The following is a 19,208-nucleotide window of genomic DNA, read 5'->3' as shown; positions in this document are numbered from 1 at the left end:
TTTAATAGACTCTTGTAGGTATGCATTAACCTATTTGATAGTTATTTCAATTGATACAGAAGAATAATTATTCATCACAAGATCGATCCTTTTTAGGACTACTCATTTCTCATATTAAGATATCAACATTAGCTTTTTTTATTAGGCAGAAGACACTACGGTGATCAATCCAATATTGTGTTTGCATGCTTTTCTTGAAAGAATTGAGTTTGTATACAGACAAAACCATTATTCATATACATATTACGTAAGTACGGACGCAAATAAATAATTTATCTTCATATTTTAAAGCAGAGGTTCCCAAACTTTTTGCCCCGTAGACCACTTGCCAATTTTTTTTCCGTAGACTCCCTGCCTGCCGAATATTGAATTTTCCTAAAACTATTAACGTCCCATGTGATAATCGTTTATTTTTGTAGTAAAAAGATTCCCTTCCCTTGCCTGCCCAACAACCGTGTGGCGGTATAGTTGCTCTATCTTTTCATTGTGAGGACAGGGGCACCCTTGTGAGGTATTGAACCAAATGAAAATGAAGCAGGATAAGCAACGGGAATTTCTTTCTGTAGTTAGCCCTACAGAACTGCCCATTAAGTTCTTTGTCAGTGCTTATTCCAGTCACTTCTTCTTGTCACATGTTTTCCAATTCTTTAACGTTCCATTTCGATAGTCAAAATGTCCTTAAATTTAGTTTTGAAGTCTGTGTAAAGTACATTTAAATGTTGAACTTCATTACCTATTACCCTGGAAGTTTTTCAAAAACAAGTTGGGGAACTAGGAAAATTCACGGCTTCCAATTTGCAATGTTTAGCTTGAATATATTAATTCTGACGAGAAAAGGAACGTAGACTCTATTTATATACCTCAATTAACATATTTACGAAATATAAAAATGTAAATATCAAATAAGTAATTTCTCAGTCTATTATATTTGTGTATTATTTTGTGTCTATTGTGTCATTTACTGAACTTCTAAATGTTGACTTGAGGTTAATGGGGGTCCGCTCGTATGTACCCTTATTTGAATCTCGTTAACCTCCAAATTTTTTTCTCCCTGACATAGACCCCCAGCAAGCTGATATGGACCCCTGGGGGTCCATATAGACCACTTTGGGAACCTCTTTTTTAAAGCATAACCAAAAAGTATTATTTCATAAAATAATTAAATTGCTGTCATCTATGAAAGAGCAAATTATGAATTCCTTTTAGTATACCCTTAAGCCTTAATTTCAGTCTGTGATACTGATTTGTCAATTTAAAGTATTTATTTTATCGTTAAGTCTGTGAAATCGACTTGGCTCCTAAACATATGCAATATTCATAGCACCGCCTCGTATCATTTTCTTAAAATATTTATGTTTCATTCGCCTCTACCGAAATATTAGTAATGTACACACTCTACGGAATTTTCCCTTCAAAATGAATGTAGGTTTTTCTTCAGACTTATAATTTTTTACCAGATGATATTAAAAAAAGGATCAAATAATAATATGGTGTCTAGTATTTTTAAATTACTTGCTTTCAGATGAAAAAAAACTGAGCGCTTGACTTTTGTATCTTCAGAAAACAGCCGTTTGCTTGTAACAATAATTTTTATTCCAGGATGTGCGGAGGTAAATGCATTCCTACATGTCTCATATAGATGTACATAGTGATTGTATAATATATATATGTGAATATAACGATATAATTTATTGAAATGCATGTAAGTTTGAAAAGTCAATCAATAGCCTTATGTGAATATAGCAATTTTTTAAGACATATTACTTTAAAAGATACAAGAAAATCAATCATAATAAGTAACCAAGGATAACTATGCAGTGCGTGGTCTTGAGTGAGCTTGCGCCCAGCGCTCACTCAGGAGTAGCGCTTGGTGCTGGTAGGCTTCGGTCATCACCGTGATGCCGGATGCCATTCGCCGCATCCTGGCTCCAGTGACCGGGTGTCTCATCAGGCCGGCAAATTCATTCAGTCCTAGGTCTGTGAACATTGTCGATGCGCTGCTGTATCTTCTGTCTCCAAAAATGATTCTGCAGGCGTCATTATAATATAAAATGCGGCTAACAATATTTTTGTAATAGCGTAATTGTTTTTTTGCAAAATAATGTTTGCGTAATTTTTACCGTGTTACCCGATAACGTGTTTATATTTTTATAAAAAAGTTATATACGAATTCAATGCAATTTTCTCAGGGTAAATACTTATATTTAGAGAAAAAAAGTATTCCTCTAATATAAAAAAAGAAACACAAAAAAGACAAACGAAATTATTCTTGAGTTTGTTATATTTTACATCAAAATAAACGGTCTTCCTGTAAATAAAAAAAAAAAATTAACTAACTAACCAAAGCACCGTTTTCCCTCAGGGGTAAGAAGAGAGGACGGACCGCCAAACAACTCGGTCTTGGCACACACTTCTTACCTCATTCACATTCATACATTGTCTCATACAAACACTTCTATTATTCTGACTCTTGACATGGCCCGTCTCAAGTATCTGATTCACATTAATGCTATGTCTTCCTTGGGCGTCCCATACTTCTGCTACCATTCGCATTTGCATCATAATATATTCTCCGTATAACAATACTTTGATTTTTGAAAATCGGAATTATGACATTCGACATGGATTTTTGCCAGCTTTTTCGAAAATATAATAAACATGTTTGCAAGTGACGAAACGGCAAGCTAGAATATTTTTAAGATACACTGTTTCCTTTCCAAGCGAATGAAATATATCTTAATATGCTATGAGCATTTTTTAAGGTTCAAAATTCCATAAAATCGAGGCAAGCGCGGTGAGCTACCAGCATATCCACGATTGATTTCTTGGTACACCAGGGGTTATATACAAGTATTATATCTGTTTATAGTTTAAGGTTTTTAGGAATGAAAATGAGGGATTTTTTTATTTTTTTTATTGTTATTAAGTTTAATTTGTAGAACTCCATTTTATTTTTTTATTTTTTATATATTCAATAATATTGTTATTGGGTTTATAAAAACAGTTTACTTTTTAAACAAGTTCTGTTGTGTAATTATTATTACGCGTGACAGCTGTTTAAATTGTTGTTGTTTCAATATTATTGAATATATTAAAAAAAAAAAGAAAAAAAGAAAAAAAAAAAAAAAAAAAAAAAAAATGAGGGATTTTTTCAAAAATTGTATCATTACACCGTGCTACTCATTTTCTACCATCATTGCGTTTTAACACATGTTGGAACTTGTAACATATCACGCACCAAACTGAGAACTCTAACTTGGGGAAACTCATGTTGGTGCGTTGAAATGGTCAAATATCACAGGCATCCGTAACGTCTTATCGTCAGTAATGAGAAAATGATTAATAAGACAGTGAGGAAAGGAAGAAGAAGAATAAAGGAGAAGAGAACTTTGAAGTTGCCGTTGGTCACAGAAATTAATTTTGCAATTATATAATTTAAACTTATTTATACTTGGGTATGATTTGAGATTTTCACGGCCAAAAGTATTATAGTGATTTGTTTTTGGGGTATTATACCGTGTTGCGCTACCTCCTTCTTTAGCCAACGTTTTAGACAGCATTGCAGTGTCCATCATCTGGGCAAATGTGTAATTTCAAAAATTAAACAAATCACTATAATTATTTATACTTTTCTGTGGAGGAAAAATATATTTTTACTGTCTCATGCACCTTACAATAATCATTTTCGGGGACGTCCGAGGAAGACGAGAGTGAATCAACAATCTAAATAACCTAAAAGTCAAACAAAATGCCGTGGAAATAAGATCCCCGAGGCGAATATTTCTTAAAACCATATGATAGTGTGAGAAATGTTTAGTTTTCCAAATAATGCAAGGCAAATGAGTAAGGTTACGAAAGGACGCTGCTGTAGATGGTTTGGGCATATAAAGCGAATGAACGAAGTAAGAAGAATATAAGATGCGAATGTGGATGGTGGAAGAAGTCAGGAATGACCGAGGAAGACATACGATGAAGTGAACCAATTGCTTGAGTCGGACGAAAAATCACGGGATGGTCTGAATGAAGCCATCTCGTATTTTTTGTTGATAAAAATGTATTATGTTTAAAAAGAAGTTAAATTGGTTTTTTGATATCTCAAAAAATGACCAAGTTTTGCATTGTTTCATATTGCTTTCACTCAATGAAGTTTCGATTTCCGTCTAAACTTTAGTTTCGAGCTTTCAAAGATAACTTGGTTAAAAACGAAGTATGAAGAATGTCACTAAAAGTGTCATCCATACAAATTTCAGTGTAAACAAATGTTATATTTAGCCCAATAGCCCAGCGCTATGTCGCATTTACACTCGCCCAACCCATTTTAATTTCGTAAACACAGTTTTGCATTCGAAATATAAGTTTCCATTAGGCAAATATTTGGAACACGAGACATGCCCAAAAATGGGTCCATAATACAGGTTCTCAAACTTATTCCGACCACCACCCACTTAAATAGGATAGATAGGGTGTCCCATATCTATCCCATATATAATGTGTCAATGAGAGGAAATAAACCCATACTTTATCATATTTACAACTATTATTATTTACATTAAAAGAAGGTTTTGAATTTAAAACTTCTCGAATTTAATGCTATTCGAGGAGTTTTTTTAATATCCGGCTCGAATCCACTTAAAATCAGCCTAAGTAGCCGCATTCAGTAACTTGAAGCCAATTTCACTATTACAGAAAATTAGTTGTAAATATCCGATACAGTTTTCCTTACAAACTTTGAGGAACCAATGGCGGTGATAGAAAAGATATAATTCCATTATTGGTGTTTTCCTTAATTTAAAAACTAACTAACAAATTGGCGAATACCCAGTTTTGTTATAATGAAGTAAAACAAACTATTATTATTTAATTCAGTGAGATTCCGTAGGTCTTTTATAATAATAATTTGTCTGCCATCGCTAACTTTCCTTTATGCCCCCCTGAAAGCCACTTGAGAAATAATGGTCTAAATGAATTTGATAACCGGAATTTGTGATTTTTCTTAAAGCAACTCTTTTGGATAACAAAACATCTTTTGCGTTTACAGAATTAACCCAAATTATGATTTCTTATTTTTGAATAAATGTTTCTATAATATGCAGAGATTATTGAATCCAAATTTATGATTTTTCTAGGTGTACCAAGAACAAAAGAGAAGCTACTGATTTTTGTCACTATTTTTGAGATATGTTCTTTCCAGCTTACATTTGCATCTTGTTATATTCTTAGCAGTTAAAGTTTAAATTTATGTTTATAGGTGTAGCTTGTACTGGACATAATTTAAGACATTGTGTTTTGTTTGTCTTGAGTGATAGATTTTGTGATAACAGCCAGTTTTCTATTGATTGACATGTCTAGTATTAGTCGTCAACGTCTCCAGTACTTTCAAATAACAAAACTGTAATCAGCAAACATTATGTGTTAGCAATAATCGGAACCTATGTATTTATAGGTCACTGACTTCAAACGAAAATTTTTAGAGATTATGTACGGCAGCTGTTAATAATTATTTAATATGTAGGAACGTAATACCCTCATAATACCCACAAACATTTGCAATGATTTTCCTACTGTGCGGTGTAATTTCAAATCAAAGCCCCATCATTACTAAAAAATACAGGCGATACAAATAATTATTGCACAGTTTGCCGTTACAATAATGGCGCGAATGAACTAGATAAAATAATTCTTTTATCATTTTTACAATCTCTAGTCTAGTGGCGCAGCGAGAAATATTCTAAACCTAGGCAATTATTTAAAACAGCATTCACGATGGTTACTATGTTCCTTTTTTCAAATCACTTCTAGAAAAAAATGAGGATTCTTTTCTTGGATCAAGAAATATTTTTGCAAAAAAAGTCAAACTTATTGATTTCGAAAGATCCTCCAAGATTTTATTTATTTATTCACGCCATGAAGGCTATTACATGAATACGTTGAGGTAAGTTGTTCAGGAGTACAATAATAAGTGTATATTACATAACATAATAAGCCAAGTATGAACAATATAAGCAGGTACAATACAAGTTATCAGACTGACGGAACCTAAGCGCAAGCCAAATACTAAGATTGGCGATCGCGCTTTCGGAGCATCTGCGCCGAAGGTTTGGAATAAATTCCCTCCGGAATTAAAACAAGTCCAACAGAATTTAGGTCTAAACTAAAAACTTACCTTTTTAAGCTGTCCCTTAAATTTAATATACCATTCCTGAGAGAAAGTCAGGTTACATCCAATTTTCGAATTATGTCCTAAATCCTGTATCTAAATTTGGCTAACAAACGATTAGTTAATTTTAATTAAGTGTTAATCTCAAGTGACCTAATAGATAAGTATTGTACTGTATATTATCTCCATATACAGTTAGTAATAACATAGATCATCCAAATATTATTATTATTATTTTACCAAAGAAAGCTCTATTAACAAAGGAGTTACCATTATGGTTATTATTATGAAATAAATGAATTAATTTTAAAATATTATGTGGTTATGTATTTAAAAGGTTTAATTAGATAATGATATAAATATAAAAAAATTGCAATGAAAAATTTGAAATTAAAACAAAATGATTTTTTTAAAACTATGTACACAAAGTAAAACATCATCTTAGTTGCTGAAAACGTATACTAACATATATAGTCCCCCTCAGCACAGGATCTCCTAGTGAGGAGGACTTCAATGATCTGTTTTAATTTTATATATATATTTTATTTCATGTGCCATACAAAAATGTACCTAATTATTTTAAAAAGTAACTAAATAAAAAAAAAGTAGTTATACAAATGAGTTATACTTTTAAAATATTCAGAAAAAAAAATCTGCGAAAAAATCGCGATTTTGAAAATGATATATTAAATATATTTATTGTTAATATATTCTTTGCAAAATTAGTAACTAACATTTTAATCTAAACGCTCCGGACGGCATGTGACGTCAAAATGACAACCCTGGGCGTCATGGACTGACGATGCGTCATGTATTGGCGATTTGTGATGATATGCAATGTCATGTAACGCTTAACTCCTATGCATCATTTACCACCTCGAATTGGGCCGTTTGATTGTATTTAAAAATTGTAACGAGAGACATTTTTATACGTGCAAGCCGTGTCTTCCACCATTGCAATTTTTCCGCTTATAATTAAGAAAGTATGAGGAATTTAAATATTGTTAAGTTGTTCTTAACTTGCTTATCCTTTTGAAGATGTTTGTCTTAAAATAATTATGAAATTCAAAAAAATAACTGCTGTTTGGACATTCGCAGGCATTGCCAATCAGTTTTCAAGTCACTGACAGACGATCTATTTGTATTACCTATAATGCGAAGATTAAAAAAACATTTTTATATCTTCTTCCATTATTTACATTTTCGATTAAATTGTCGGATAACGGTTTATCGTTTGGGGGCCTGAACCAAAATTGATACGCCACTGGTATTTACACTTGCGAATCCGATGTTTTGGTTGCACGATAGAAAAATAGAAAAAATCTCACAGGCCGCGTGGAAGCTTGTTTCAACTTTTTAGCGTGGCGCTAGCATCGTTGGTGTCGTTTCCTCCCACCGGAAATGCCACTTCCGCTTTATTGTCCCGCGCAAATTATTCATGGCCTGGCCGCTTTTGAATATGGAATACCGTCGACGACCGACCATTTTTAGAACACGAAATCGATTTATTTATTTCACTATTTCATTGTCTATGATGCGCGGCGATTCGCGCATGCGCGGCGGCTGCCCATGTTGTGCGCGAGGCTATCATTTATCGATGAGGTTGTTGAACTAAACTTTTCTTATATGAGTTGCGTGCATCGTGCGCACTGTATAATAGGATCAGAAAATGCATTCTTTTTTATAGCTGCATATATTATGATATATACCTACAAGGTGTCCAGGGGTAAAGTGCACTAATTTAGGGAGGTGATTCTTCATGTTGGTATAAGTAAAAAAGATTGATAAAAACATTTTTTCGTAGCGAATCTTTTTACCTGAAAGCTACCCTAAAATGTTGGAGTTTCGAAAAAAATTAACAATCTTTTTTACTAATACTATCATATAGAATCACCACCCGTAGTTAGTGCACTTTATCCCGGGAAAACTTGTATACCGCACAAGGCGGCCTGCGCGGTAGAGTGGTTACAATCCATCGCTACGAATTAGCAGTTTGCAGGTACAAATCCCGTCATGTGCAAGTAAATTTTATTTGAATAGTTCGTTTTATTTCTCAATTTATTATTTTCAAACATTATAATATATAATATTCGGCACGTTCCAGAGTGGCTAATACCACTATGAAGAATAAAAATTCGCTCTAAATGGCTTAAGCCGTGTTTGGTGACCAGATATGAATAGCTAGGTACTTCCTTACCATCATCTACCCCATCTCCTTCGCCATTTCCAAAGTTATTTCAAGCAATGTTTCAATTCTTAATTGTGTTTTTACATCAGGGCCAAAGATATTAGAAGAACGAGATGTGCTATGAGCAGTTCAAACTGTGTGGAAATGTTTTGCCCAGTGTCGCCGGTTTTGTTCACCAATACTACTGCACACCTTCGCTTACGCTAAGGTATCCGCACTAATACATAGAACAGATTTCTGTGCGTACCGTACACGTCCCGATAGTATTCAAAGTACCCTAATTAGGTAGTACTCCGCCTACGGTCCGGCGGCCAACATAGCATATCTCGTTCTTCTAATATCTTTGATCAGGGCGGTACTGAGAGTATCACTAAGGAACGTGCCGCAAATAAATAAGTAAATTGTGAAATAATACAAATGAATGAAATAAATTTTACATGCGCATACCGGGATTTGAACCAGTGACCTCCCGCTTGCTAGTTGAGAGCCTTACCCCTAGACCACGGAGTCTAGACTTAATTAATTTTCATAATTAGTTTTTTATAATTTTAAAATTAAAGAACAAAGCTCTCGTATACTCCAGGACTTCAAGCCACTTTTCTTCTTCTTGAAAAGAGTTGGTATTGCCGAAGATGCAGATGGGATTTTGTTTCACACATTTCTCGCGTTACCTCAATAAAAAAAAAATTCTTTGTTGATAATCGTGCAGGCATTCCGCCATTACGATACATCGGTTCAGCATCTTCAATGATTGCATCACTCTGAGTAATAATAATAATCATTGTGTAGGTTCGTAGGTATATTTATGTAACAATATGTTGCATCCGTAATTTATTTGATGTTTTTAAATTAATTTTAACGGAAGACCTGTTTACCTTTCGTTCCAGTCTCGAAAATGTTTGCTGTGGTGTTATTTTGAATACACCATTTACCTACGTATCAGCGCAATATCCGGACAGTGTAGTACAGGTATATCGTTGATGGCTCCATTATAAATCTATCTTCTTTCTTAATGGCGATGCATGTAACATTTGTTAAAAAGAGGTCACGGCAGAGCTCTCAGCGGTAAAACCATAAACCATATTAACGAGTCACCCGAATGCATTTTTAAATTACTTTGATGTAAATACATATTTTGTTACTAAAAAAATATGTTTTTGTCATTGGCGTTGGGTCGGCTTTTGAAATCTAAGCATTTTATTTATTTATACACCAGCACCAGTGTATGAAAATAGAGCGGAATGGCAATATACGAAGTTAGGAAAGTGCAATAGAGACAAAGCAAATGCTAAATGGGCTAGAACCAAAAGGCATTAAGTCAGTGGCATATTTGTTTCCATTCAAATCGATTTGGAATACATTTCTTGTATTATTCTTTTAAGGGAGTGAATGGACCCTGACCCTGCAATCAGTCAGGCTGAGCCAATCGGGAATAGTCACCCCAAAACCCACTGGAACATCCCTAACTTTAAATTTATGAGCGTGCGTGAAGTATGCTAGCACAAGTCTAATGCTCACTTCTAGTAAATAGAGAATCACTATATTCCTTAGTCTTCAGGAGTTTCTCTCCCCTTCTTCAATTCAGATTTTTTTATGAAAACTTTCAATGAATTGGTTTTAGGGGGTAAACGTTTGATTTTTTTGCCACCAGGACAATTATAACGCCCTGTGATAGATAGTGAGTTGAAATATTATTTTCAACTTTAAAATTTCTTGTTTCTCTTTATTTTTTAAATATGTATCCTAACAAAAGCTTTATGCAGGAACACTGGAGGGTTTAAAGTCATTAAAAATTAAAAGTACCTACGTTTTATTAAAAAAAAATAAGATAGCGAAATGGCGTGTGACGAAGAAGGTAAACAATCAGTGTACTTGTACCATCGTTGGGAAAGCGGTGGGACTATCGATATATGACCACAATAGATTAGCCCTTTCATACATAATTTTAATCTAAAAATAAATCTATCTAGAAATAATTGCATGATACAACTCCATGATGCCTCGCTTCGAAAGCCTAGATATAAATGCAAGCTCCCTATAATATAAAACAGCACTATCGCTAAAATCCCAAGATGAAATTTGTCCATTTTTCGGCGAATAGCAAGCCTGAAAAGTATCGCGACACAAGATACAGAGATGAATTCATAAACCCAACAAGATGTAAACTTTTGGTACAAGCACAGATACGTTCGTTTTGTGGCAAAAATGTTGTGGTAATTTGTTGCGTGACGTAATTCTTTAGCTAGAAAGAAAAGTAATTTTTTAATTCATTTTTACTTTTATCGACACAAAGCTATCTGTAAGGAATATATTATATTTGAATTATTAACATACCTGATAAAATTGTTAAAGTTAAAGTCCGTGACAGCTCTTAGCAAAAATATTACTAACTGCTTCAAATTCGTGCTTGATAAATGTTTCCTTAAAGCAATATTTTTTGTATTGGTAATTTTAAGATTCATATCCCTGTCTAGATGCGTCTCTGTCCCGGTGACCGGATAAATCATCACAATGATAATTCATCACATCTTTAAAAAGTTATATAATGTCATGGAAAGTGATGAAACAAAAACTTTATTAACTGGGTTAAGTAGGTTAGGTTAGGTTAATTTATTTTTCATCGTTTCCAATGACTTTATATCACTTTTAAAAAGTGCGCTGAATTGTCACTGTTATCATGGAACCCTCTGTCCCTATTGGTCGATAGGTGGGAGGGCCAACGTTCTTCTTTATTCTGTGGCTCCGGTCTATATGGTCCATGGACAGGAGACTGTCTTCAAAACACTATTAAAAAGTTTAAAAATTGCTGACTACATTAGAAACCCTACTTGAACGAATAAAATAAATTTGCTCATTGAAATTAACCCACGACCTTTAATAGCGTGAAATTCCATCAGCATTTGTTTTTTTAATCGTCATTTTGTTACACGTAAAACATCCTTTGTCCCATGTCTGATGACTGCCGCTAGCTAATGGACTCCGGCCTATGTGGTCCATGGTCAGATGCGGCAGTGGACTGGTACACTCCTCGGAGCATAGGCACAAATGACCGGAAGCTATCAGAGAGCACGTATGATTATCATCGCTGGTTATTATTATTATTGGTTTAAACGCTGGGGTTATTGCTACATAATATACGAGACTGATTGCGGGATCTGTATTTGATGTAATGCATTTAATGACTACTATGCGACATCAAAATTGGAAATATGCAAATATAACAGGAGTAAAACACTAGGTTTAGCCAAGGTGTATACTCCAACAAGTAGAACTCAAATCGATTTGCATAAACATATAAAAAAATGGTACATCTAACGCACATCATAAGATATTAACATAATCCCCTAGTGATTCTTACTTCAAATTTGGGTTTCCTCGAAATGATAGTGGTTTATTAGAGATACGATTGGGGAGGGGACTGCGGGCGGTCATTCTTCTTACCCCTCTAAAATAATTACAGATATCTTACCGCTCGGCAATAATAAAACACTCGCTATTTTTCAGCCACATATCGATTTCTTACTTCTCAATATTTATTACCGCTCTGCAATATTTAAACACTTGCCATTTTTCGGCCACATACCGATTTCTTACTGCTCTGCACTAATTAAACACTGGTTATTTTTCAGCCACATACCGATTTCTTACTATTGATTGCTCTGCAATAATTAAACACTTACTCCTCTTTAGCTACATACCGATTTCATACCGCTATGCAATAATTAAACACCCGCTTTTCTTCAGCCACACACCGAAATCTCACCGCTCTGCACAATTAAACACTTGTTCTTCTTCAGCCACATACCGATTTCCTACTATTGATTGCTCTGCAATAATTAAACACCCACTCCTCTTTAGCTACATACCGATTTCTTACCGCTATGCAATAATTAAACACCCGCTTTTCTTCAGCCACACACCGATATCTCACCGCTCTGCATAATTAAACACTTGCTCTTCTTCAGCTACATACCGATATCTCACTGCTCTGCAATAATGAAACATCTGCTCTTCTTCAGGTATAGAATAAAATATAGTAGAATAGTCTTATACGAGTACTTGAAAATTTAAAGAGAATTTTTAAGAGAATTATTATTTCCGACAGCAAATATCAAAATAACTGCTTTATGTTATTTTTTTTAGTAAATATTTATTTATTTTTTATTATATAAGTACATTTTTGTTTATTTGTTACAATATATGATCAAATATTTCAAGACCCCTCTTCCATAGAAGCATTAGCTTGTGGCTGGAAGAGGAGTGTATATTGTTTTATTACAGTAAGTAAGTAATTAAAAATAAAATGATTTTAAACTTATTTGAATAATGGAATGTTACTTAAGTAAACTAATTGGGATGAGTTATTCTTAAGATTAATTCAATTGGAAACATTTTTATTTTTTATAAGTTTGTCTTTAAAATATTTTTTCACAGTGTTTATTATTTGGATGTTATCATTAATGTTTCTAATTTCTTCAGGTAGTCGATTGAAAAAAAATCTTGCCCGGTGAGTGTAATAATTTTAATACATAACTTAAAAAACCGGAAATAAAGAAATTAAATTTTTTTTTTTTTGGTTTGTTACGTATTTTTTCGAACCAGTGATATAAATTGTCACTTATATAAAACATACTCTTTAACTGTACATAATTATACAAAAAAACTTCTAAACGTTGCAATACTAAAAAAAAACTGATTTACCTTCAGAATGAGATAGGCATGCAAATAGGACAAAATTATTTTTGTCACGAAGCAGAACAGATTGGGTTTTATTGTAGCTCCTAATTGTTTACTTAATTACAACTTCATTCCATAGAAGTAGCTAATTTGCCACTTTTCACACAATTATTTTGCACATACGATTTATTAACCCATTGTTGTACCTGTTTTTAATTGAAATTTTCACGCAGTGGATTCTGGGGTCGCACTGGACAAATCCCCAAACTATAACTACTAACCACGATGACGTGCTGATTCTTGTTCTGATTATGAATGCGATTTTCTAAAGTAAAAAAAGTTTTTTTTAAATAATTTAATTCCTGATTATCCTACTAGGCGTTATAATACTTGGAGAGTCGTGTCCTCCTCTAGGAAACCTCTCGACAGCTGCCAGTCTCCTGCTATCTCCTGTAACTTTTTATTTAGTTTTTATTATAAAATACAAAGACTTCCTGTTTATTTGTTCTGTTTATTGTTGAGATACTCTTCACTAGAGATTATTGTTCCGAGGCGAACTGTTGGTTGTTGTGTTGGTATCATATCTACTATATCCTCATCTTCATGTTTACTTAGGACCAGTTGTTTCAATGAATTTGATCAATTCATCAAATACGAAAGTTAATTTTCTAGTTTTGTGAAGGTTCGATGCATTTTTTATTATCATATTATTATTCTCCAGTTATTTCACATTGAAATTAATTTTAACTTTGAAAATGTATGAATTATTCAATTTATTAAGCTACACTTAAATGTTGTTATTTAAAATTGTTTCATCTTCATGGTATTTTTGTACATATCCTGTCTTCATAACTTTCATAATTTCTCTATTTTCATGTTTACTTACCCATATTTTAATTTTGTTTTTAAAATCTTCATGGTATTTTTAATTTCATTTGAAAGGGCCTATTATAGTTTTGTTGTTTCTGGCCAAAAGATGTATTTCTTTTTTGTTTTTGTCCTTGTAATATAGGTGCGTTGTTCAGTAAGATATTTGATATTTTTCCTTTGAAGTTGATTAGAGCATTTTTTATTAGAATTTTATGGTGCCTTCTCAGTTTCTCTGCTAGCAACTTGATATTTTATTAATTTTCTTCGACTTAACCTAATTTCTTTTCCTGGCACTAGAAAACGTGTATTCATAGACGGGTAACTGGGATATTTAAAATATCTCAACTCAAAGTTCCTCCACTTCTTCTCTTCTGGTCGGGGATCCATCGCTTCGTCAAGGGGCCCCTTTCCAGCGCTACTTCAGCGTCCTCTGCAGCATTCATTTCAGCCTCTCCTCCGCGTACTCTGGAGTTACACGAAGAAAAATGAGTATTGCTAATTTATCAAGAATCTCTTCCAATTGTTGATAATCCAGTTAAAAACGGAATTGCAGGTCGTTTCCTGATAAACTCTTAGTAAATTCGTAATAATATCGGAACACGTGTTCATGCACATGCGTTTGTCTTCTCAATTCTCAATTAATTAGCAACATATTTGGTACATAAAATTACTAAATAATCAATTGGAGTGGAAGACAGAAGTAGCAGAGGAAAATGACTGAAGAATTGGGCTGATCAAATATCACAAGCTTTCGTGTCTGCAGCTCTCTATGCTTCCGTGTCTTCAGCTCTCCATGCTTCTGTGTCTGCAGCTCTCTATGCTTCCGTGTCTGCAGCTCTCCATGCTTCTGTGTCTGCAGCTCTCTATGCTCCCGTGTCTGCAGCTCTCCATGCAGTGGAGAAGCCTTGTCCACGTGGAAATTGAAGTGCGAGTCACGATACTTAGCAACGAGGAAGTGACGTAAGAAGTATTAGTTCTAATGAGAGTATTTGTTAATGTTTAGGAAAGAAATGCTGCAGCAGTTATAGCGCCCATCCCGAGTATTGATAAGGATCCCTCCGCCTGCTAAGATGAAACGAAGACGGCAGCTCCTGTCTGCAGTCATGCAGGCCTTCAGCGTTCTCACAGTCCTCAATATAGCCAATGGTCAGTCACCATTATACTTCATTCAATAATTATAATTTTGGTGGTGTTTCTCTGTGTATGTATCTGTAACTCTGGTTCAATGAACCCTAGAACTTGAATTTGCTTTGTTTATCAACATTGGAACTGATTATGGGAACAATTCAGACAAACAATAAAGTAGGTACCAAAATAATTTTATTTTATATTTTGGTAGAAAGCACTCACTTTGTGGTTTGACATATTAATGGAAATGAAATAATAACTTTGTTTGTAACCACGATTTTTTTTTGTTAATACCGACCGGTTTCGCTTTACACAAGCATCTTCAGGGTATAAAATTAAAAACTGAGTTTTGTAAAATAAAAATTAAAATTTATAAATCGTGGTTACAAACAAAGTTATTATTTTATTTTAATTAATGAATTTAAAATTCCGTATTTAAAATATGTATTAATTATAACTCTGTCACATTGCCATCTACCATCACGCCATAGCAGTCATATTGTCAATCGCAATTTGATCAAAAACATGCAGAGAATCTGCATTTATCGGGGATAATTCAAAATGGCACTGATCGTCTATTTGATGGTCAAAGAATAATATAACAGAGTTTCAAACACCTCGACCTAGAAGGTCTATGGAATTTGAACCGCCCGAAAACAGAAATATCTACTGTTTTGTTATTTTTTATGCACATAAATGTTCACTTAGAAAATATTATTTTACAATATTGCCTACTTTAGAAGTTCACCTATTTTATGGAGGGTATAGGTACTTATTCGTAGTATGTAAAATAAAACTTAATTATGTGGAATATTGAGGCACATTGGATTCTTGAAAGAAATCTTGTAAAGTATTGACTATTTTGACTGAGCATATATTTTTGGAGATATATTATAGCATGCCGTTTAATTTTCAATTACATAAGTTGACATTACGATAACGCAGACATATACTATTAGTTTTCCTAAAGTTTAAATAAAAACAGAGTTACTCAATGAATCTAGTAAAAACAGTATTTTTTTACAGGACAAACAACGTGCAATCAAGGATCAGGAAGAGTAATGTATGAAAGACTTCCCAATCAGCAACTACAAGGATTTGATGATGATGTGGTAAGTTTAATTTCTTTAAAAAACACATATGAAAAAGTGAAAAATCACTTTTTAATATTTCTATTTTTAACACTTAAAATTCTTGGTGGAATTCCATTATTATGATATAATTATTAAAAAAAAGCTTTTTTAATAATTATATTATTTTATTATTTTCTTATTTTATTTTTATCTTCAGACTGTTTAACCATAGACAATTGTTTCAATATTTTATCGAAAATTACTGTTCAAATACCACACGCAAAACAATTGTGCTAATCTAAACCTTATTATTCACAATTTCCTACTAATAATAAAAAAATCCTGACTAACCGATGATTGGATAACAACTGTAGATATATGTTTTCTACAAAACATTAATACTCTTTAAAATAACTTCCAATCCCTTGAATGAAGCAAGGAATTCTTTAGGAATTTGAAGTTAACCTTGTAGTACCTATTAAATACAACGTACTACGAGTATCTTCGGAACTCTTTAACACCCCTTGTAATGAATTCAATAATACCTACCCCACATATTTGAAATTAGCTCTCCGTACCAAATATGCGATATCATAATTAACTTCCTTTGGATTTCCTTCTCATTCTAATTAAAAATAATTAAAGAGAAAAATACCCAAAGTATTTGAGTTCAAATTTACTGTGTAATCTTACTTTCAAAACAAAACATCTTACTTCCAGGTGAGAGATACAGCACCTCCATTCCGGGTGCTCGAAAAATGCCAAGACTTGTGTTTGAGAGATCGCACTGCCACCAACAATTTGGTGAGGGCCTGCTCCTCATTCGACTTCCAGCCAGGGTCCAGGATAGCTTCCTTCTCAGGAGCTCCAGAGTACGAGGAGTCTACCTGTTACTTGACAAGGGAACAGGCGGCTCCAGAGGGAATTGGTAGTCTCATGCTGGTGCCGAACAGTGTACATTTCTCGGAGATTTGCTTGAAGTGTAAGAATTGGTTTTTGGTTTTTTTATGCAGTTATAGTACCCAATTACACCAATAGTAATATCTAATAGTGGCGTTACTAAGTTCTCAAACAGTTAGATCTAAATATATCATTATTCTACTTCTTCGTAGGACTTCTGATTCTCCAGCTTTTGTCGAAATTTGTCCTACAATCCGATGAGATTTGGTATCATTCTGCTACATGCCTAGCAAAAGCCTAGCATAAGCGTAGCATGGACCCCTAGGTGGAAAATTTTGACGGTTCCTAATCCAAGTTGATTAATGAGTCTTTCTATCTTGCAAGGAGATATGGCAGCACGGTGCCGTTGAGTGAGTGTTGTTGTTACAGCGGTCTGGCAAAAGTTCATGAATGCGTTTCAAATGGTAAAATCAATTTATTGAATATACGATATTCTGTTTTTGAGGAACCTGTTTTTTGTTGTTGTTTTTAACATCACCAGAGCCCCCTGTTCGTACTGCAAGCATATTACAAGCAGGAGAACTAGACACCCCACACTATTAGGTGAATTTTTGTTTTGAGGTGGGCTTAAGTAGGGACTATTGCATTGACATATTAATGAATTATATGATAAGATTTTCGGGTCTTGAAAAGACACAGTTCCAAATAAGAGAAATGATTATCAAAGGGACTATTGATGCATAAAAACTACTTGACCAACAGATAAATAGGCCTGTCAAAGACAAGCAGGTAAATAAAGAAAATTGAAAAATGTGGTCTTACAACTTACTTTTTCACTGTATTCTAGCGGACCGTCCAGAGCGCCAGTGCCCCAGCCGGCGCTATGTCTTCGAGCGCCACCCGCGGAAGAAGTTGAAGCTGCCTTCGTCAGACCTGAAGGAGATGGTGGCGGCCAACCGGAGCGACTGCCAGGACAAGTGCCTCGAGGAGTTCAGCTTCGTGTGCCGGTCAGCCTCGTACGATTCCTCGCTGAGGTCCTGCTCGCTCAGCAGGTTCACGAGGAGGACGCACCCCGAGCTGTTGATGGACGAACCGAATTCGGATTACTTGGAGAATACATGTTTGACAGGTAATTAATCCAATATTTAAAGGGGCCCAGCATGGCCATATCGACAATTAAGCAGACTCAAACCGACAAACTAAGCCGTAGTGCATTCGCAAATTGCAAATGTGCTAGCGGTAGTCGATTACTTATACCTACTGTTGTTAAAAGGCCATTTTCCTATCGATGCTGACAATTTTAAGGCGTTCACGTTATGCCCCCAGTCGAGGTCGGTTCTTACAAGCATTTAAAAGCACTATTTATCTACCGCCTTCGATAAACGCTGTCTTTTACGGGAATTACCAATCTATTTTATTCATTTGCACATTTTTAGAAATTTTTCATTCCAGAACTTAATTTCATAGTTTTGTAGTACTATTTCAAGACAGCAATATTTTTTCGTAATCTTCTTCTAAAATTGTTGTGTTTGTAGAAAATAGGTTAATTTTATATTAAAATTATCTCTATATTGATTAACAACACAGCCTATTATAAATTAGTTTAAAGAATTTTGGTAAATTTCACATACAATTTCAATTTCACGCAATCATCACAATAAGTGACGATTGCTCAAACCGTGTATTAAATACCTTTCTAAAACAGACAATAACCTACCCTTCCTTTCGATCATTTTCAAATGTGCTTGCCTAAAGTTCAAAAGCTCACCGCCTAAATTTCTCGGCCGCCTAACCGCCTAATTGATTTTAGGAATTTTTTTAAAGAATTTGTCTTTTTAAAGTTTATAAATACACGAAATTCCCACGATATTGCAAGCAGTGTGTTATATCGGTGATGAAAATTTACACCAGGATAACTAACTTCCGGTCCGTGTATGCTGGACCATTACAGATTTGGCCTCGCTTTGTTCAGTGGAAGGTTATTTGACTTTGTGATGAGTTGCTATACCATGAATCGCGATTGTTCTATGTTCATTTTGGGTGAACTATGGTTTAAAGTGAAACAAAAAATGGATAATTAAAATTTTGACTTACCAAAATCGCAAAAAAATAATCTATTTAAATGGTTTTTCCTTAGTACATTTTGACCATAAATAAACCACTCATTAAATCTATATCTTCGGGATTTTTGTATGAAACAAATTGGTACTAAAAA

General features: G+C 34.0%; 1 protein-coding gene across 2 annotated transcripts in view; it reads left to right on the top strand.

Moving 5' to 3' along the window:
• The window catches only part of nompA (no mechanoreceptor potential A), a 49,230-nt gene that overhangs the window by 12,401 nt on the left and 17,621 nt on the right, over positions 1–19,208 (top strand). For both annotated transcript variants that reach the window (XM_089638550.1, XM_089638549.1), the window contains exons 2-5: positions 14,896–15,038; positions 16,047–16,132; positions 16,814–17,075; positions 17,841–18,122. In XM_089638550.1, the coding sequence (XP_089494676.1) occupies positions 14,963–15,038; positions 16,047–16,132; positions 16,814–17,075; positions 17,841–18,122 (706 nt within the window). In that variant the 5' untranslated portion in view covers positions 14,896–14,962. The remainder of the gene's footprint in view (positions 1–14,895; positions 15,039–16,046; positions 16,133–16,813; positions 17,076–17,840; positions 18,123–19,208) is intronic.

This window comes from Hesperophylax consimilis, chromosome 13 (assembly GCF_061612785.1).
Source record: "Hesperophylax consimilis isolate HC1 chromosome 13, BYU_Hcon_1.0, whole genome shotgun sequence".
Classification (NCBI taxonomy): domain Eukaryota; kingdom Metazoa; phylum Arthropoda; class Insecta; order Trichoptera; family Limnephilidae; genus Hesperophylax; species Hesperophylax consimilis.
The sequence above is the reverse complement of the archived record's forward strand: the minus strand, read 5'-3'. Positions and strand labels throughout refer to the sequence as shown.